Genomic DNA, 19,296 nt, shown 5'->3' on the forward strand with positions numbered 1-19,296 from the left:
TGTTATATTTGAATCGTAAAAGTCCAGAATGTTGTTCTGTATTTTTTTTTGTCATTCTTTGAATTTTAATTCTATTGGTGTGTTAAACAAGACAGCACTGCTCTTAATTATCACAAAACACCAGTAGGATGTAGATGACTCATCTTTGCTGTAGGATGACAGACTGTTTTCAAGTGCCTCATTTTCATTGACTTTTCTGAAGTGGAGTACCTTACTTTTCTAAATTGTTCGCTTAAGTGACATTTACATACAAATTTAAAGAAATATTCACTTCATTTTAATGATACCAGTAATTTGTAGGTTTGAATGCAGTACATCTTTAGGTTTCTATCTCTAGACAAACTAATGTAAACATTATGCAATCTACATATAATGTACTGTTATATATACTGTATATTCTCATTTCTTAGGTTTTAATTACAACCATTACACCATTTAACCATCATTACTCACACTTATGTCCAGCTATGTAGAATTTGATATCATGGTTTTCATTAAACTGATTTTCTATCCACTTTCAAAGAAACATCTGCAATTTGATAGCAAGAGCTTCTATACAATTCCTGCACTAGATGTATTATTTTTAACTTAATAAAAAATAAAATAATAAGACTTACTGTTATGGTGGACTTCCCAGCATATTTTCCATATTTCAAGAAGAGAGGCTTTGTCATTTTCTTCTGGGCCACAATCTGTTGGAAGCAGGAGACTCATCACAGTGATGGAAGTCTTTAATATCACTCATTAGTTTATAGAAGATAACACAACAAGGAGTGCAAAGACAGAAAGAAAGAACGCACCAAACCTCAGCTGTTAGCTTCTGGATCTAGCAGATTCCTCTCCACCCTAGAGCTAAAGATAAAACCTAACTAAAGATACCTAACTGTGTAACACAGCAGTCAGTTCTCATCATCAGTCTGATCCTCTAGACTTGGCCTTTGATGTGTAGATTCTTAGAGAACACTTAAGAGTGTAGATATTTGTTGTGTACTGGTGTAAGATCAATAAATATCATTTCGCCCACTTCACTTATGGAATATTATAGATATCTACCTTTTAAAATATGTCCTCTCCACCCCTTCATTAATCAGTTGCAATTTGAGAATGATTTCTACATGGTTATAGTTATGTGTTAAGTGTGCACTGCCCTGACAAAATGTCACAATCAAATTCAAGGTAAAAGACAAATTAAAATGTTCTTGAACTCTACTGTATATCAATTCAACATTTCTCTCTCAAACCCTGGATTTAAAATCTCAAGACCTCATTTGTGCAGTGACATTTTGACCTGTCTCACACCAACCTTGAAATATCCTTTTAGTGATTGGTGTCAGAACACTCAAACATTTCGTATAATCAGCACTGAAAGAGCCACAGGTTATTCAGCATTTTTTGCAGCTGACTGGTTTATATCCTAATGTACCACTTTGTATTGCATGAAGATCTCAAACCTAATGGAATAATGCTCTGAAGAGCAATATCTTCAGATACAGTAGTGAACTACAGTTACCCAAACCCGCATTAGATCTGTAAAAACTAATGTTTGTTCAGTGAAGTCACTTTCAGATTTCATGTTATTTATTCTTTAATCCAATTTATCTTTTATTCTTTAATCCAACAGTGTTACATTGCAAGAGTTGTAACAGTGGTCTATGCTGATATACATGGGTACCAGTCTTTCACTAGATAAATGTTGCATACATAAGAAACCTGTTGTGCTGTTTATGAATTACCTTATTGTTAACGGAATACTTTAAAAAGAAGAAAAACTAGTGACCTAATTTTAAATATGTTCAAAGGCAGAAACAGAAGAAAATGTATCCTACTATACTTGACTGCGCCATGAGCTCTACACTGACTGAAAGCTGATGATCTTTAAACTTGTACCCTGCACATCCCTCCCTTCAAACACTCACATACACACTTTTAATTAAGGCTCTACACTGTTAGCTGGTCGTTCATACAGAGCTTCTGAAAGGTGACAGATTCCCACTATGATAGTAACTGTGCAGACGCATTCACATTTTGTGTCAGTTTTTGAATATCACGGTGTTCTGAATAAGATATTAATGACAAAACAGCATGAGTACTGCCACTGTAGGCCGACGTTTTTTCTCACCTTTATCTTCAAGGCTCAATTAAAAGGCTTCTCTATGTGTGCTCGGATGACTCAGGTCCAGACTTCTGTCTTAATTATGATCAACTGACTTGCAGTCCCCAACAGAAACTAAAAGCATGTATGGAGAAAATCTGCATATTTCTGCAACAGAATTACTTCCCCATACACTTTTCCCCTTGCTCTCCCTAGTTTTATGCATGAATTTGATCCTTTTTTCTGCAGTCACTTTCGGTAACCAACACAAATGAATACTAACAGGCCTATGTCAACCTTAATGTAGTTATATTTCTAAATGAATAATCCCTACTGCCCTACAGTGTACTGAAGGAACAGCAAGAAGGTGCTTGATGAGCATGTTGAGACATTTGATATTCTGGTAGTATACATTTAGATGTTTTTATCAGCTTTCTCCCTGGACAGCCAGCTACTGATCATTAAGTGATGACAAACCAGAAGGAATGCACTTCTTTCCACTGGTATAATACAAGCTGTTACTGTTTCAAGTCAAGAAGGCACAAACTTGTTGTTTGTACTTGTGAATCCTTCCGAAGAGCACAACCTGATCTTTTTTGTTGTATTTTCATTTGATATTGGCCTTCAGCAAAAACTTTAATTTTCTCAATGTGTGATATTTTATACATTTATCACAGACAATATAACCAAGCCGATGTGATAAAACTGCATCCACAAGTACCATTATTCAATCTGTTGTCCCACCCGCATTTATGGACAGTTTTGTATTCCAGCTGCACTACTGCTTTTAAGAATACATACTCCATCACTGTCACAAGTTAGGATAGTACTGGACAGCTCAGTCTTCTAGGTTTCACAGACAGGCAGTAATGATTTAGTAGTGCATTGTCTTTTATTATCTCAGATTTTTTGGGGAATGGTGTGTAGTATAGAATATAGACAGAGTGATTTATGTTCTGAAAGTTCAGTCTGTTGTTATATACTGGTTACATTCAGAATAAAACCAATGAACTCGTATATATTTGATATGTCAAATCAAAGTTGTCCTTTATCCTTTAGCCATTCAACTGAAGCTCCTGATAGAATGTTATATCATATCTCAGAAACAACTTGCTTAAACTTTGGACTTCACTTCCATCAAATTCCCAACGCCTCCACACCATTTTTTAAAATTTCAGCTGCTAAAATAGTCCTTGTCTGAAACAAAGCTTTCATTACTGCTCTTGTGTTTTTAAGATGTGGGTACCCTGAAGTACCTCATTCTGAAAGATTGCTAAATTACCCTGAAGAATTCTGCTCAAATAAGATTCTCAAAGGGAAAAAGGAAAATCAATGGATTTTGTTAGCTCCAATAAGCACTTCAGACCACATGATGCACTTTAAGTACTGTAACAAAGCAGACACCTACTCATTTAAAAAAAAAACTGAATTGAGTTTTTTTGAAAGGTAAAGCACGAATTTCTAAAAACCTGGACTTTTCTGAGTCTTGCAAAAGTGCCAATGAGAATACCTTCTACCAAAGACAAACTAGCATTACAGTGCATTACAGTGCCTATAGAAAAGCTACACACCTGTTCCACAGTAACATTTTGTTGCCTTACAGTCTTAAATTTAAGACACATTAAATCAATTTATTTGAGCATTTTTTACACATTGTAACACACAACCTCCAAGTGAAAAACAAATGGTTAATAAACATTCTGAAGTAGTAGTATTTACAAATAACCTACAAAAATGGGTTGCACAGGAACATACACGCCTCAGTAATAGCCAGTAACACCTGTGTTCACCTGTAGTGATGGATGATTTAAGAATAGAATCTGCTGATGATTCCAGAATAGAATCAGCTGGTCCTGTAGGTCTCCTGAGGCATCTATGCTGCGACATTCAATAATGCTCTACAACGCGTCACAGACTAGATGTCTCCAGCACTGGTCAGGTATGGACAGCACAGTGGGAACAAAAGTTCGACAATCATTTCACGTCATGACACACCACTATCAGAAACACCAGGAAGTATTAGAGGAGTGATTCGATTTAGGATCAACAGGGAATGGAAAGTCAGGTACTCCTGCTTGCCAGTGAAAGGCAGCACTGACCTACCTGCCCCAGGGTGCACTCGATGCCCCCAAGGAAGTCGTCATCGCGAGTTCCGATACTGCAGTGGCCATGGATGTCGTACACTTCGAAGCGCAGTTTTTGAACTTCCTCAAAGTAATAGTCCAGAGTGAAGACTTTAGAGAACACCGGGTTCAGATTACTCTTAATGACCTCGGTCCTGTCGATCTACAGCAAGGAAACAGAAACAGACCACGGTTTACACTGCAGGTACACATCCTCGAGGGGCGAAAGGTTTCCAAGGAAGACAGAGGTGAAGAATTTCTGAGTATTGTGCCTAGTGTGGTTTATGTTGGCTGTTGCATATTATGAGGTTTTGCAATGGAAGATACAGATTTTGAAGCACATAACCTTTCATATATCACATACCAAAAATAGCTTGCATATTCAGACTCTAACACATGGGATTTGGATTCACTGATGAACTAACCAAAAAGCAATCAGAACATTTCCTTATGAAAGATTATGCTTTCTGTATCTTCTGAAGATCAGATCCTATAGGACTGTAATAAGTATTTTATGATAAGTAACGCCACTGGCATTTAGCAAAATCCCAAATGCTCTTCCACAGTTTTACTTATTTGTTTGATCTCCCAGGAGAAGTTCTGAAAGATAAATTAAATATCTGCAGCAGCTGGCCAGAAATGGCAGGTGCAATAGATGCTAGAATGCTCATGGCCGAACACTCACACAGCTGTGGTACAGTACTTTCTCTGTCTGTGGTGATCATGCACCCCTCCAACCTTCAAAGTCATCTTCAATTTGAAAACAAAACAAGAACACAGGATAATAATAAAATGTAAACTGCTCTGCCCAACAGAAACATTTTCTTAAATGTATTATTTTAAATGCAGTCATTATTAAAAGTAAAATGGAAATACAGGCTACAGCTGTAATCGTAGATACAATTTGTGGGAATGTACTGCATTTCCTGGTCTAAAACGTAGAATAATTCACTCCAACTTCATTCAAGAGCTAGTTGACATTCAGAGCCTGACAATGAAGAACTGTGGCTGATGAAAAACTGTTAACTGTTACTTATTTTGGCCTGAGCTTCATTTCAAGACCCATACAGGACCATCTGCCTGAGGGTAAAGGCTAATGTTATGCTGGTGGAAAAAAAAAACTCTTGAAAACTGTCAGTTCTCACCGAGGTTTGATTTTCTCCTTGCATTGCTGAAAATGTCTCAATTTAGAACTGCCAAGAAGTATGACCTACAAACCATACACATGAAGTGGCCAGGGAAATCACCCAAATGAGATGGTGTCAGAGCCACTGATGGATGTCTTCATATTTATTAAGAAGAAGGTACCTCATTGATAGGAGTCAAAAACCCCTATAAAAAAAAACAGGAACTTGACCGTTACTTGACACTGGCTGCTCATGCGTCTCTTAAAATAATTTATTGTTCTCTTACAATATGTTTCTCCATTTCACAGGAACTATATTGACTGTTTCAGGCACATACAAATATGTCCTGTAACCTGACCATTCTGGTCATTCCTCCTCTTGAACTTAGATGAAAGTGACCATGCACAGCCTAAAATGCAGTTAAAGCGAAACTTGGTTTACGTACTGCATGGTTACAGGATGCACGACTAATCCTGCTCTGCCTATGTTTAAGCACATTTCATTGCTAGCTGCTGTACACTGATAATTTAAGAGAAAATCTATCCTACAATATATCTGTAATCAGAAAGTCCACAAAAATGTAGTACTCATCTGGGCAAGGAGTTCAAAATGAGAAGCCAGACAGTGCTCACCATGCTGTTATAGGAGAAATTGTTTTACACTTCAGGTATGTTAAGATATCCAGTGTAAAATCTCTGACAATAAAAGGGATGGCATGATGGCACACTAGTTGTTATAGCTGCCTTGCAGTGCAGGGGGCCTGGGTTCAATTCCACACCAGGGATTCTTACCTTTTCTCCCCAGTCCAACATCTGGACTCAAGGACACTGTAAGCATTGCACCAGTTCCAAGGCTCCAAGGTTGTTTTCATGCTAGATTTCTGAGAAAATATACCCCCCATCATCCGTAGTAATGGCTAAGTGGTGTGATTTCTATTCACTTTAATAATAAAGCCATGTTCAATGCTGAACAGAGCAGCAACCAAGACAAAACGCACCAAAGTCAATGCATACATCAGAACACCCACTACTGCCTTTAAAGCAGGACTTGCAGAGAAGAAGTAGACATTTGCAGAATTTTCAAAATGTTTTTCTTGAGGGTTTTATTGTTGCTATATTTGTAGCTGCACTAGTCACCACAAAATGAAACAAAACCTATCTCAGCCTCTCATAATCCTACTGTGCTTCCAGAGCTCTTCTTTCCACTGCTAACCATAATTCTACCTCCACCCCTCAACCCCCTCCACTCATTGCTCTTAAAGCACAGGAAATATGATCTCTCTAAATATGAAATTGGGAAAAGGATAATGCAATTAAGAGTCACAATATTGTAGACAATCTGGAAGACGAGCCAAGAATGGGCCCTTCTTCCAGATCGATGGATGATGGGCGAGTTATTTATATGCAGATTTTGATTGGATGACTGACCCAAATCGACAGACGAACTTTCTTTGCTGTGTCCAACGCGACACATCTGTACCTAATGAAAACAGCAAAGGCACAATATAATTTAATTATCTTTGTGATCTGCCATCTGCTGTGCCAGTTGTGCAAACAGTCACTTGTTTATTTCAGTGATGAAAGCAGCTCAGTGTGAAAGCAAACTGAGCTGCGTCTCTGTTAATCTGAGGAGCATTCAAAAACTGTCAGAGGAATGACTCCTATTGAAAAAGAAGACTTCTAAAGTCCCTTCGGTGATGGTGTAGTGCGAAACAGTTCTTTAAGAGCTCTGCTGTTACACACTCATTCATGAGGTGTATCAGTTTGCTTTTTATAATGCAACCATTAACAAGGCACCCAAAATCTCTTTGTATTGAAGAACCATTATAAATGATCTATGAAATAAGACTGAGAAAATACTAGACTCAAGATTCGTAAAATAATCAAAGCCAAATGTTTTTTTTTCCCCGACTACTTAAGCAGGTGTATACAATATTAGCATCAGGCTCCAATATGACTCTGGCACAGATGTGTTTACTCAATGAAGCTAGTGTATCTTTTTGGCATAAATTCAGAATCAACAATTCTTTTTTTTATACCCACCCTATTTGGAACAGTCAGCCTTGCGTTTTTCCACATCTTGGCTCACAGTGAGGAACCCCGAGACCACACACAGGGCAAAACGAGGAAGTGTGGGACAATTCCTCCCACCTGCCTACGTGCAAGCTACTTGTGTTTCAACACATCACAGACAACACAGCCCCCGTACTGCAGGTTCAGTGCCAACTGAGCATGTCCCCCACCAGCAGCATCGCAAACCCCACAAGCACCCCAGGGGCTGCAGGGTCACCACGTCTCCAAGAGACGAGAGAGTGCTAGCCTTGGAGGTGCTCAGCTGGGTATACACCAGCACCTGGGGAACCCTGGTCACAACTCAAACCCCTTATTATGGAACTCAACTTCTGCTCAGAAAAGCGGCTTCCTGGTTGCGTCAGCCCCAAACTGGAGTATCTTAATCCCTAGGGGAGATTTTTTGTTGTTGTTATTTTGAAACTATGACCCTTTTATCTTACTGGCGTAGGACGCTTTTCATCTAATCTAAAAAAAATACTTTGAAAACACAACTCAAACAAGCATCCCACAGCTAATTAGAAATGAAGAATTAAAAAGAAATGACAACTTTTAGATTAGATCTTCTACAGACTGTACATTATTATAGTCGCTAGGTTTTTGTCCAGGCTGTTTATCATTCACATTCCCACTTGCCAATATAGTCATCTTTAAACCAGCATAATACAAACTATTGTTGTCATAAAGGTTCATCAGGGAAATCGGTATTCAAGTAATTCAAGTGTTTTCCATTGTCTTCCTTTTAATGAATATAAGCAAAATGTAGCCGATGGCTTTACCCACACCTGGCACTGTAACTCTTAAAAAAGGGACACGGCTATTCATGTGCGTTTATGTCTGCACAACAGACGCCACCGCCTTCCCATTTCTAAAGTACAACACTTCACTTGCTTGCCAGTGTAGGAGAAAATGCCAGAGGCCAAATGTCTCTGCAAGCATCTGTTTTTCAGTGTCAGTTCGTGCAGCAGTCCGAGAGCTGGAGCATCAACATGGGTTCCTCGCCCTTCCCTGACATCATGCTTCATCGGAGAGTCAAGGCAGACCGGCGACAGCTATGTGGGATCTTCGCTCTGTGCCTCCTGAGCCCTGGTTAGGAAAGTGTTTTACATGACAATGTCACTTCCCATTGCGAAGCATTAAAGGACACGGGAGTGGCACTCCCACTGCCGACGCTGTGACAGAGAGATCTGCCAGCACAGCGCCACAGATCCAGCGCACAGCACCTTATCAGCAGACAAGCTTTTTTCCAGGGCTCAGAGAGCCTCATATGGCACCCTGGGGGGAGTGAAGTGATGGAAAACTGAGAGCAAAAGACTCAAATAAATGTCTGCAGATCTGAGGGCACTTTGAAAACACATAGCATTGGTCATGTTGGTTTCAGGCCCTTGACAGCAGGCCCCAGTCCTGTTAGACGGCAACATTTAGCCTTTATATATTTATATAGCCCTTCTAATATAAGTGACCTGGCAACTGGGAGAGAAGATCCTAGCTTCCATGCCTTCTCATTTTCCTGTGACCTCCATACTCAGATGGACTAACATTGCCATCATTCATTTGCAAACTGATGTACTGTATAACGATAACGTGTAAAAATGTTTTCACAGCAATCTTCACAGTGAAGGCACATGATAAACAAGTTTTGGAAAAGGGTACAAAAAAATTGACGGCGGTATAGAAGGTGGTTACTAATTGAACTGACATTATTTGGAGGTCTACTCAATCTAAAATCCTGCGCCAAACACACGCTAAAGAAAAAATGGCCTAGGATTCACAGTCACGGAAATCTATAATGTAATATATAGACTATAGTTCTAAAAAGTCAGTTAAGACAACAACATGGATGACATTATTTCATCATTTGTGGTCATTTAGAATGTGCTAGAAGTTATTGAATCATTTAATCAGACCATTTTTGTACCTCAACCTCAAAACTCATCACTTTACATGCCAATGGTTAGACCCTTGCTTTTATCTCCTGAGGTTTTTGTGTTGTACCCAACAGTGGTTAAGACAACTCACACTTGAATAAAGGATTCACGGGAAATACAAAATCGAATGGGGTGAGGTCAACTGGTGATTGATTTCACATGCTATGACTCAAACATAAAATTAAACACAGTGAAACACCTGTGAGACATCTACGCATCTATCATCTTTACATTCGTTTTAAGCCACATTGGTAACGGTTAACTGACCAGCTCCATTGTGCGATACTTGGTGATTTTGACATACTTTTCCCAACTGCTGTGTTTCCACTCAGAAAAGTTGTCAGATTTATAATAATGGTAATAATGGCAAGTTCTCCTGGATACAATGCCTTTCATGAGTGTCCCAGCTATCATCACACTACTTGAACTGAGGCCGGTTTCCAAGCTATTGACTGACTAGCATGTTCACACAATCCGCAAGCTAGCCAGTAAAAATGCAAGGCAGTCTGGCTTAACCAATGTGAAGACTGACATGGAATCACCAACGTAAGTAACCTGGTAGAGGAACAAAAGAGATTTCTCATAACTCTTCCAATGTTGCCACCTTCTTTAATGCATTATGGCAGCTCCAACCGATGCTTCTCATGTTTTGTATATCACATTAGAAAAGATGTTTTTCCTTTTGCTGGGATGCAGGCATACCACAATCATTTATAACCCAATTGTTATAACATCGATTCATTTTAGCAATCGAAAGCCAAAAAAAGTGTGTTTTGATTTCATTTCATTTTCCAAATTTGAAAATGTTATGTAAGCATGTATGGACATATGACCTTTGAAGGCATCCTTGAATCAGCAAACAAAGCATAACACAAGAACCCCTACATCAGGACCCTGCAATGACACTGCTTTCACTTCATAGAATATGTACAACCATCTAGCACAATGGAGTAAGAAAAAGGTAATCATTTTTAAGTTTGCATAGATTTTCTCCCCATTACAATTCCACCAATTCAAAATGTGCAATACAGGTAGGCATTGTAACCACAGAAAAATTCCACTCTAATGTTTAAGACCTAAGGTATGCAACTGGGTTCATACTGAATTTCTGCTTTGATTGTTCTTTCTCAACTGTATCACAGGAGGACTGTAATCTTTTAAGCCTAACAAACAGAAGCCAGGACTTACTAGTGTTTCCATTGGCATTCTGGAAATGCTATCAGGTACAAAGCACTGATACAGACACTACAATGAGATAAAAATTATTTGAATGATGTTACAGCATCTCCATATCTGTTTGTAAGCGTTACACTCACCGGCACACGCGGGGAGACAAAGAACTGAAGCAGAAGAAAATTAAAGAACCAGTGACTTTATGAAGCAAGGCTGATTGTCACTGAGGTTTAATTAAAGCTGACAAAGCCACCTAACTCTGAGCACAACCGCAAACTCAGCATAGAGACCAGAGCAAACCTCAAATTCACAGATGCTGATTCAGACCCCGGAGGAAAAAAAAAGGACAGAATAACTATCTAATCCTTTATGGCATAATTTGTCTGTCAAGACCTACCTGATAAGACTCTCACATTGAAAACTCACAGTAGTTTCACACTCACAATGGCCTCTTTCAGCTTTTATGTTGCCCTGTGTCCATTAAGCGACGTGTTAGGCTGACACCTCTTGCACAAGCATGCATGGAGAGCCTGAAACTGAGAGGATGCCATTGGCAACTGAGGGCAGATAAAACCGCATTGCAGGAACATTTACAGGATCACTTTGAAGGAGCAATGAATCGAAATACGAATTGATATCAACAGATAAGCCTATTGTTGCTGCTATAAATCAGTACATTAATCCTGTAATAATGTTATAGCCTCTCCTTCTGTTTTGCTTAAAAAAGCAGCTGGATTAGATCCTCTGATCAACATGCTACTAGCAAGAAATTATCAAAATGGGACCAATGGTCACTTTCAATTTGTGACCTTACTTACTGTATTTGATTATATACTATTAATTGTACAAATACTACTACTACTACTAATTCACAGTATACACTCTCTCACTGCACATGTGAGGTTAGTTACCACAGCATACAATTTCAAAAATGCAGAGTGAGGAAAATGTTTTAACTGAAAGACACTATTGCTCTTCTTGGGATGGGAAATGAAATGATCATAGGGCTAATCCATCCAAGTTATAAGTTTCTATGCCATATACTGTATAGGATGTTTTGGATAGATTTCACTAAATCACTTTAGTCCATGTAAATGGAAGCTCAGAGAGAAAAGGGTCAAGTGTGTATTAGAAAGAGTGTTCCTCTTTCTGGGAAGCAAAAGCAAATAAACAATTCAATTTCATTTTGGCGCGTTTGAGAGGGCATTCAAACTGTGAAGTGTTTGGCTGCAAAACGTTTTAATCAATAGAACTTGAACATAAAATATAAAAACGCACAATTATTCCCTTAAGCCAAATGCTGTTTATGCCAAAGTAGGGCTTTATAAGCAAGGACAGCGAGGGGGCAACCTGTCAAACCGTAAAATTCAAGCAGACTAGCACTTTCACATCAACAATGACAGCTAAAAACACAATCTTATTATTCCTCAGTGTGACAGCTTTACAGAAACAAGGAGTCAATTGCTGACCTGGAAAGTTTGTCACGATCCCTCCTTCCATTCACAATCTGACATAACCATTAGCCAAGCCAATGGCAGCTCTCCTCATTCTGACAAAGCGGTGCAAATACTATTTCAGGGCTTGAGGCTTTGGTCTCTCTCAAAGATGCCGCTTTCAGATTTTTTCAGAGTTCCAGCTGGAATACAGAGCTGCTGTGTCAAACTCATGGACCTTATTTTAAAAGATTTTCAAAGCTTTAACACCGGATGAGAGAAGGGTAAACTCGACAATTTCATCCTCTTTACTACCTCATCCTTTAAAAAGTAATTCACTTTACACTGAAGAGAAAAAAGTAAAAAAAAAAACCTTTGGCACACACTCTTGGACTGACTGTACTACACTCTGAATATATTTAATGCTTAATTTCTTGTAGATTGTACCGTTGAAACTTTCACAAAACATTGCACCAGCAGAATATTTTACCAACAAGGGATACAGTTATTCTCACCCAGTGTTTAGAAACTGGGTTTCTGGAGGAAAAAGAAATACCCATGTTTTCACTATGAAGTATGCAATTAAAAACATACAATTTGAATATGCTCACTCATCTAGTCTCCTACAGGAGAAATAACCATTTCATTACATTTTTTACCCTTTACAAAAACCAGAAGAGAAGCTACAATAGAGCATTAAATAAATGTAATTTAGTTCTAAGGCTATATACTACACCTCAGCTGTTAACCATCAAGTTATGCTCCAATGATCCCCCACAACAAAAACAAAATTGTAAAGGGTCACATAAATATTTCAAAGTGCTTATTTGTAGATCCCCTACAGGCAGCTTGAATGTGTCTTTTTCAATTTTATAGCCTTCATTTGCACACTTAATAGAGAAGACCAAAGAGAGGGAATGAATGTTTTAAGGAAAAGAGAAGTCACCCAAGATGAGGCAATTTGATCTGCCGCAGATCTGTTTGAATTTGAGCAAATTATACTGCCAAAGCCAAAAAGAGGAAAATACTGTATATTACTTTAATCCTTTGAACTTCCAACAGGCAGTACCTGGCGCTGTCCTGCATGACAACATGTAGCTCACAAAACATGAAATGGATCCAGCTGCTGAGAGTTGGATTTAATTCTGTGGTGCTGCATCCACTTCTCTCTCTAGAAAACAACCCAGGTTATTTTTGACTGTATTGACCAGAAATAGTATGAAGTTCCCATGGCCTGAAAACAAACCACAGCACTACTGTAGCTGAACCATTTATCACTTCAATAATCATACTCATTAAAACAAACTGCTCTTTAGCTTTAGTAACATACCTGGGCTTCATTCTTAACTGAAAGCAGGCAATTAAACACAAACAAATGCTTCTTATTCTAAATAAATGTTATCAGCAATATTTATATGGCATGCAAAGTCTGATATACTCTATACTGTGTTTTGAATCCAATGAGACAGCATATTTCTAGCCAAATGGCACTGACTTAGTTCATATACGACAAAAACAAGCAAATATACTTGTTCTATACTACACTAGTTTTTAGTGGAGAAAAGCAAAAAAAAATAAAAATTCAACCATTATTTGAGACAGTCTTTGAAGAATTCCACACAGATTTGACCAGAACCTACAGCTTATGTTTCAGCTTCTCTCTCCAACAGTGTCCTAGATCTGTTACAATGCCCATTAATGGTTTTTGCACCTACATGGACTTTTGGACAAATCAATTGGAATGTAATACTGCTAACAATGTCCACGCATTGCAATCCCTGCCTGTCTAAGGAAGCCTTGAATTTAAACGAACAGGACAAAGGGAGTATTAAGTGAAATTTTGGAATTTTCTGGAACACTGCTCTTCAAGCAGTCTTCGGAAGTTAATGAACCGTACAGTTAATAAAATCTCTATATACCTACGTTTCCTACCAGCAGCTACAGTTAATTAATATACGGTATATGGACAGAAGAATAACAATACAAAGCTATGAATGTAACATAGTATCTTAAATGCCTTTCCTATTATAAAATTAATTTCATATTTTGGGGTTCAATATTTTAAGACCGTAAAATACAGTACATAAAAACCACAACATAAAAACAGCTACAAAAAAAAATCAAATTGTGTGGCAAATATTTTCATTCTGCGAGATCTAAAACTAGGCGTCTTTTTTTCTTCCCTTCTCATCTTCAGCACGGCACAGCTGTTCGGATAATGAAGGCAGGATTAAAATTTCATCCTTCAATCTGACGTTTTAACACAAAACGGCTCATTTGCTAAATCTCAGCCCTGTCTCAAAGCCACCACTGTGGCTCAAGATAATTCTTCGAAAAAATACAATTCTGTTTAATACGAGAAAGGAGGAAGGTATCCTTCTTGATCTTATTGGGTATTACTCCAGCTCACCTACTGTACAATGAATTTTTGAGCACACGGTTATTATGGAGAGTGAGCAAGAACTCCTATTACTTTTGATGGGAATACTCACCTCAGTCCATTGCCCCTGTGCTTGCACCATTAGGATGACACTAGGGTCAGACTTATTCAAGGTATCCCGGTCTAGAAGAGACTTGCATGACACCCGTAGCTCTACTTTAGAGACACAAGCCGTGGGTACCACGCTAAGAGCTGCTGCTGGCGAAGACAGCTCCTGGATCTCATTCATCATCATGGTCTTCAGTGTGAGCAGGCTAGGTTACCACTGATGGCAAAACCTGCTGATGAGGTCCAGAGTGTCAGGGGACGATCGGTATGCTTGCTGCACCTGGACTCTGCTGTACTCGCTGGCCCTGGAACGTCTTCAGTTTGGATCATAAGAAAACAAAGCTGATGCTCTCTCTGAATGGAATGCTCAGTTTCTCAAATTAGTATTAGAACAAGCTCCTTTGAAAAAGGAAACCGGCTTCAGAATCCAGATTCTGAAAAGAACATCAGTGATGTACGGCAGTTTTTCCTTGGCCTAAAATATAGGTGTTTTGCCCAAAAGAATGGCAGCACAGAGCTTACAGGTCATTTCAAATAGTAAAGACCAAATCATCTCACTGACTGGTTTACATAGAGGAGAAAAGAAAAATATCACCATTCAAACAGTGACCAGCTCTACTGAAGACAATTGAGAGAAAAGTGTCCAGATTCAGGAAATAGTTAAAAGGGTGGTCAAGATATTATGTTGTGCTCATCAGTAAAACAGGGAGCCTTAGTGATGTTCCAGGCTCCTGTGAAGTACAATCCGTGCCAAGAAAAATGTTGCTCCTGAATATGAAGAAACTTAAAAAGGGAACGTGTCCAAGACAGGATTTAAAGATGACTTCTTCCTGAGCTGCACATGAAAAGAACCTGAACCAGGAAAAAAAAGAACAAAGATTGACACATCCTGGTCATGTTTAAAAGACATTCCTGAACAATTATAGATGCATCTTCTATTCACTAATGTAAATCTTTGGATATACTGTACATCTTACTTGCATGTGAATATTCATAAGAAGGGGCTGTTCAATATAAATATAATCAAACAAAAGACAAAGCCTTACTCATTCACATTCACTGTTCCCACACATCATACACTCAGGCATGAAGCATTTCAACAACATGCAGGGAAATGAGCTTTGCTCACCGTATTAAACCATTTCATTATCCTGTATTTTTCCAATTTACGCTTTTTTTTAATTCAAGTGAAGGATCAGCTCTCAAGATCCACAGCTGGTGAAATCTTTTTAGATTCCAAAAACTGACAACTGGTATGAAATGATTTGGAAGGAGTTACATTATTTAGGCCCATGATTGGAGAGAGACTAAGGTTTAAACTAGTACGACAGCAAAAATAAAACATGTGAGTTTCCATATTTGTGGTAGGTGTTAAACAGTATTTTTGTATTTGCCTATGTCATTTGTTTATTAAAGCCTTTTTTGGAATAACTGGCATGCACATTAAAGCAAAGGAGGCACATTTTTAGATTATGGTGAAACAGTATATACCATATGGTTTCGAGTGCAAATAAGCATAATGAACACAACGATATATCACAGTACCAGAGGGAGAAGGAGAGCAGACTGAAACAGCAAAAGCTCAGCCACACAAATTATGAAAATATATTAAGCCACATGAACCCCAATCGGATCTTTTTTGTTCCAGATGTTTATACCCTTGTGCTGAGCTTTACATAGATCACTTAGTATTAACAGAATTAACCGAAGCTAGAACAGAAATCCCCAAGGTAAAGGCTTGGTTAATGTGATCATGTATACATATATATTTGTGCATTCTGAGATCTCCATCTGTTGTTACCAGTATTTCATTTTGTTTTACAGTAGAAAGGCCAATTCCATCATATAATAATCCATGGATGGTATTACCATGCTTGCTATCTATGAAAATAGAAGTATTATATTCCAGCTGGAGACGTGATTATTATTGTCCCTGATGCAATATTTACAAAACCTGTTTTGTAATTGTTCGGTGTGGACCCAAATATTTGCCAATATTTTAGTACTCTGTCAAACCTCAGAGTTTTGGCTTATCACTGGACACTTTATATTTAACAAGTTGAATAATTAATAATCTGGCTGTTGTCAACTATTTAAATAGCATAAAACTTAAATATTATGATGTCCATTTTCTGATTGTTTTCCACAACTAAAGGGCAAGCCATTGTACATGTGTAAAACAGTAGATAGACGGATCTAAATGTAGCTATATTTTAATCTAAATAGGTTAAAGTCTAAAAATAAATAGCCATTTCTCGATTAAACTCAGATTGAACGACAATACCTTTCTTTATAAGAAAAGTGATTTGGTATACAGTATGTTAATGTTGCAAAGCGTCCATGCAGAATTTAATTTCAGCACCAAGCACTTTAAGGACAGCTCTCGATAGTGCCGTAAACCCAGGATAGAAAAATATCTGTAATTTATTTTTTTCTCTTTATATAGAACTCATAAATATTTCCAACTTTGATAGTACCATTCGCATCTGAATTTCCGCCGCGAAAAATCTGCGGGTACACTAAGGAGTTTGGGGAATCATGTAAATATGCCAGAGACTAAACAGCCACGTGAACGTACTATCGGTTAAATTCACAATTCTAATTAATCAATCAATAAAAACAGGTTGATGATTAAGCTTATAAGTAAAGTATCAAATTCACTTTCATGCTTCAGATGATCGACGTTTTTTGTTTCGATATTATGCAGATCTTGCTTCTTCTGGTTTTGAAGTTCCTACCTTGTCTGGGGATGTTTCATACACACAATCTCTTTACTTCATGGCCTTTTAATTAAGTCCTTGGGGTTGGTTTTGCGAATTTTCCATGTCTATTGATAGAGCGAGCCAGAGTGAAGCGATATGAAAGTTCAGCGTTTCTTTAGTATAAGAACTTTAAATGCTATTTAGTACGCCTAATGATACATAATACCTAAAACGGTTTTCTATCGCCCTGAAATACAAGTCTATCGCCAACAACAGCCCATTTCACCTAATATGAACATTAAAGGCACAGGAGCGCACGAACACCATTAGAGTGCTAGTAACAAAAACTGAAACATTTAATTATAACAAACAACAAGCCTGGGAGTGCCATACTGTATGTTGCTTTCAATACGTCACGCAATCAACATTAAAACGACATTACTAACTAAAGTAAAATTGTGACTAAAACGACAAATACGCACGACGGCGTGACATGGATGTTTGTAACGTTGTAAAACCCGTAAAAGTGAACAGTTTAAACTAAATTGGAACTTTGGTGCGATATTCATTAGCTAACACGGTCAAAATAGCAGCAGGAGCTCTGTTTAAAAGTATGGTTAAGGTGAAGTTGATAGTCTTTTTTATGCTAGATTATTCTCCAATGACCCTAGTTCTCACGAAGAATGTACGAAGTGTAAACAGGCATGACTGGTACAATGAGACGAGCTAATCAAGCTACACATTCCAATTTAGCTGGAAATGAAACTTTAATCAGAGTCAATTAAGACTCAATATGCAAAACCAAATCACGCGCCAGTACAAACGCAATACAGCTGGCATGAACTGCCAATAAACTCAAATTTGGGATTCCACACAATTAAATTAATGCAAATCACTTAACATCTTTTCGCACATAAGATGATACCCTTTATCTATTTGACTAGGCATGAAAATAATCCCTCTAACAATATAGCCATGATTAATATGTACTCCCGATATTTTACAATGAAGGATATAATGAAGTGGCAACATATTTTGTACTACTGAACAAAGCGAAAACTGACTAATATTAGACTAAATTCTAACTAGAAATAGCATCCATTCTCCCTGTTTCCCTATTTCACTGTTCTGGTCTTTCATTGTTCAAAGCGGTCCTTACCTGCTGCATTCCCTAGAACTCGCACTTGTTGTATAAACCCGTCCTTCCGCCACCTCCTAGTTTTCAGAAACTCAGGACAGAAGACTGGGAGGGAGAGAGCCGAAGAGCCGGGGGGAGGGAGATGGAGAGAGAGAGAGAAGAGTATGGAGCAGCTTGCCGATTTGCTATCCCATTAGCGGCCTCTTGAGGGAGACACAACTACGTTACTCCCAGCTGCCGGAGATTCTGCAAGGCGCAGGCAGCGGCCGGGGAACTGTCAGGCGCGGTAGACAACCGCTTTATGAAGACGCCGACGGCCCTGAACTGCAGGGAAAAAAGGAAACATATCTGTTTAACTGCAAATGCTAATAGCATGTGATTGCAGTCAAAGACAGAACACATGCCCAGCGTACACAATGCGCAATAAAAAATAAAAAGTGTAATTAACTAATTAGGTCTAATGGATATATAAACAGAAAGCAATCAGTGATGCAGGGCAATAATTTAAACAAACAAACTATCGGGCTGTTTTCGATTAATAGTTTATTTAAACTGCCTTCTAATTGCTTTAAGAATTGGGTAAAAAACTATAAATTAATCCAAAACGCACAGAGAATGCCGAAGGTATAGAGACAGATCATGTATAAATGTTTACAGTATGTACAAGATGGCAAAAACATTTAGTACTCCCCGACATACAGTGTGTTGAATTATTGAAGCCAATAAGTAAAAACCAAGGTTGAAAAAAATGTACACAAATGTATCACTTTTTTCATAACATACTATGGTCTGATGAGTCACAAATTGCACTGCTTCCAATGTTAGAACTAACGACAATAATGTGAGAAAGAATAGATATACAAAGATCACATAAGAAAGGTTATAAAGAAGGGAAAGCTCATTCAATAATAAGAATGAACTTTCTGTAACTCTTACAGATGACTATGTTATACTGTAGGTAGCTCTCAATTGGAAATCTATCTGCAATTGAAGGAAATATTAACAGAGGAAAATGGTAAAGAT

At 38.1% G+C, this 19,296-nt stretch overlaps 1 protein-coding gene across 1 annotated transcript in view; it reads right to left on the reverse strand.

Moving 5' to 3' along the window:
- Window positions 1–18,526, reverse strand: part of cpne7 (copine VII) — a 54,130-nt gene extending 35,604 nt beyond the window's left edge. Inside the window, exons 1-4 of the mRNA XM_006641204.3 lie at window positions 18,295–18,526; window positions 14,438–15,285; window positions 4,196–4,378; window positions 618–692 (exon numbers count right to left, since the gene is read on the reverse strand). Of these exons, the coding sequence (XP_006641267.2) occupies window positions 618–692; window positions 4,196–4,378; window positions 14,438–14,620 (441 nt within the window). The 5' untranslated portion in view covers window positions 14,621–15,285; window positions 18,295–18,526. The remainder of the gene's footprint in view (window positions 1–617; window positions 693–4,195; window positions 4,379–14,437; window positions 15,286–18,294) is intronic.
- Window positions 18,527–19,296: the final 770 nt, after the last annotated feature.

This window comes from Lepisosteus oculatus, chromosome 20, assembly GCF_040954835.1.
Source record: "Lepisosteus oculatus isolate fLepOcu1 chromosome 20, fLepOcu1.hap2, whole genome shotgun sequence".
Classification (NCBI taxonomy): Eukaryota; Metazoa; Chordata; class Actinopteri; order Semionotiformes; family Lepisosteidae; genus Lepisosteus; species Lepisosteus oculatus.